At 20.4% G+C, this 2,871-nt stretch overlaps 1 protein-coding gene across 1 annotated transcript; it reads right to left on the bottom strand.

Moving 5' to 3' along the window:
• Nucleotides 1–850: 850 nt before the first annotated feature.
• Nucleotides 851–2,482, bottom strand: MKS88_003282 (ZIP domain-containing protein; the record flags this gene model as incomplete). Its single annotated transcript, XM_067216359.1, has 6 exons — nucleotides 851–979; nucleotides 1,068–1,132; nucleotides 1,210–1,297; nucleotides 1,476–1,594; nucleotides 1,891–2,229; nucleotides 2,338–2,482. 6 exons carry the CDS (start codon nucleotides 2,480–2,482, stop codon nucleotides 851–853), a joined length of 885 nt encoding a protein of 294 aa, XP_067073014.1.
• Between the last annotated feature and the right edge of the window lie 389 nt (nucleotides 2,483–2,871).

The raw sequence follows: 2,871 nt of genomic DNA, 5'->3' as shown, positions 1-2,871 counted from the left end.
TAGACTAAAATATTAATAATTCATTTAAAATAAGCACATATCCCAAGAAAAAACGGAATTCTGAAGTTACTTTAGGAAATAATAAATTTTATCAAGATGTAAACAATTAAATGTAAACTTTGATGATAATTATTTTTACTTATACCATTATGAAATTTTTACTTTATTTTCATTTTTACTGCTTTTACAATGTATGGCAGAAAAATAAATAAACAATACTATAGAATACCATAATATTCATATAATGCAACATTTTAATATTCCATTTTTGTTTTTTTTTTCTAAAATGTTATCTAAATTTTATCAATTTTTACTTTTGTGATCTATAATTTATTAGAAAATATGTTACATCATTGATACTTTCAGTAAATGAATATTTATTAATGTTCTTTTATAAATATGAAAGTATGTTTTATTTTAATAAAACAATCAAAAAAAAATAAATAAATAAATAATAAAATTTTACATATACAAATAGACAAGAATATAGAAAAAATAACAATAAAATAACGTAAACTAAATATTTCAAATTTTTGCATTTTCTTTTCTAATCCATATGCCCATTTAAATTATATAATATAAATTTACCGTAAAATAGATAGGAAAATATACAAATTAAAATTCATACGGAGACGTAAAAAAAAAAGGATAAAAGCATATTTGTAATTTCATAAATATTGAAATAAAAAACGTGTAAAATCAATTATAAATTAACATATTTTAAATAGCAATAAAAGGTACAATGTATTTTATACTTCATTATGATGGTGCATATATTTCCAAAATCCTATAAAAATGGTTGTATAATAAAAATAACCCTTGGAATTTAAAAAAATAGAATTGCATTTTTTTAAACCACATTTGAATTTTCAAAAAAATTAAATATTATCATCAACGTTGACATGCTACAAACTCCTAGGAAATAACTAAAAGATATATAATATTTGTTACTTTTCGTTATCTTGATATCCTTGGTCATCTATAAAAAAATGTGTAAACGTAATATTTTTAATTTTTTTTTTTTTTTAATATAAATATTTCATAATTATTTGAAACGAAAAACTTACATTGAAGGAGAGATACAGAAAAAACCCACAAGCAATTGAGCTAAAAATTATTTCCACAAATTCGTCTGCAATTTAAAAGGTGTAATAAAAAGAATTTTTTTAAAAAGGTCAAATAATATGTTATAATTCTTTTTGTTTTTACTTGATGGAAACGAAAATATTGCAATAAAAACTCCTAAAGGTAAAGATAATATAAATGACCACGCATATATGCTCGATAAAAAAGTATTCTGAAAAAAGAAAGAAATAAAAAAATAGACAAAATAAATATTATAAATAATAATACACCTAATATAAATATAATATATACTTCTTTATAATTTTAACTTCAATATATATTTACAGGAAAATAAAACATAAAATAAAACAAAAAAATAAAAATGTTTTTATTTGTCATCTTTGTGTTACTTCTGTTTTGTTAACAACATTCTTGTAAACAATCAAACATTCTGCCCATTTATGAGCTAACATGGAGAGTCCTACGATTACAACGGCATTTTTATCTTTTAAGCTACCCATAAGCAAACCTTTAAAATAATAAAATAAATATATATAGATGTGTAAAATTTATTATTTATGAAAAAAACTCATAATAAATCTTAAGAAAAATACTAAATTATTTTTATTGTTTGTATATATGTATTGTATCTGTTTATTTAAAAAAACGATTTTTGTTTTTTTCTTAAGTCACTATATATGTAATCATTCTTAATATTTTCGCATGGTATGAAAATGAATTTTTTTTTTCAAAAGTAAATACCCTCTATAAAGGAATGGATAAAAAGACTTAGAACAATAAAAAAGGCATTCGATTTACACATACCACAAAACAAATTACTTTTGCAACTGTTATTTTTATCTTTAACATCTAGTGATCTTAATTCTAGATCCTTAGTTTCATTTATATCCATGGATACACAATTTGTATCATTTGTTTTCTCGTTTACTTTTTTAATGGTATTATTCTTATCTTCATAATCTTGTGTATCGTCAAAATCAAAACTATTTTCAGCATGGTGGTCATATAGTATATCTGTTATATTCAGAAATGTTATTGATACAAGTATTAAAGTAAAAGTGTAATATAGGTTAATATTTTTTTTGTTTAATAAAATTATAACTTCTGGTAACATATGTATAAAAGCTAAGGCCAATATTGCTCCTAAATAAAAATAATTAAATGAAAAAAGGTAAAATAAAAATAAAATTTGTTTCTACATATAAATTTATAAAATAATATTATAAATAATGTTCATATTTATGCACTTACCACTTGCAACATTTTCCAAATTTGTAATGCTTAGAAATTTATTTTTTTTCAATTTTGATAATTTGTTCTCTGCAAAGGATGGTACATACACAACTGCAACACATTCAACAAAGATAAGTAATGTTAGAATTGTTGTTAACCACATTTTAACGAAAAACAATGAAACACATATGGATAAAAAAAAATTATATCAGCAAAAAAAAAAAAAAAAATTGGAATATAATAAAATAAAGCAGTCGTAACAAATATTCTAAAATAAATTACATCGTTGTATAAATTATAATATATTATTATTCGTAAATATTGCATAAGTGGGGAAAAATGGAGTTAAAAACATTATTATTAAATTTAAAATTACTTCATCATATAAGTTACTTTACAACTATTTGCTTTTTATTAAAAAGTAAAAAAAATGGAATCTCTACATGTATAAAACTTTGACTATTTTAAGTTACGTAAAAAAAAAAAAAAATCTATAGAATACTAATACAATAAGTTATGTAATATTTAAAATGAATAAAAGGGAGAGTGGTA

The sequence above is a fragment of the Plasmodium brasilianum genome, chromosome 10 (assembly GCF_023973825.1).
Source record: "Plasmodium brasilianum strain Bolivian I chromosome 10, whole genome shotgun sequence".
Lineage (NCBI taxonomy): Eukaryota > Apicomplexa > Aconoidasida > Haemosporida > Plasmodiidae > Plasmodium > Plasmodium brasilianum.
The sequence above is the reverse complement of the archived record's forward strand: the minus strand, read 5'-3'. Positions and strand labels throughout refer to the sequence as shown.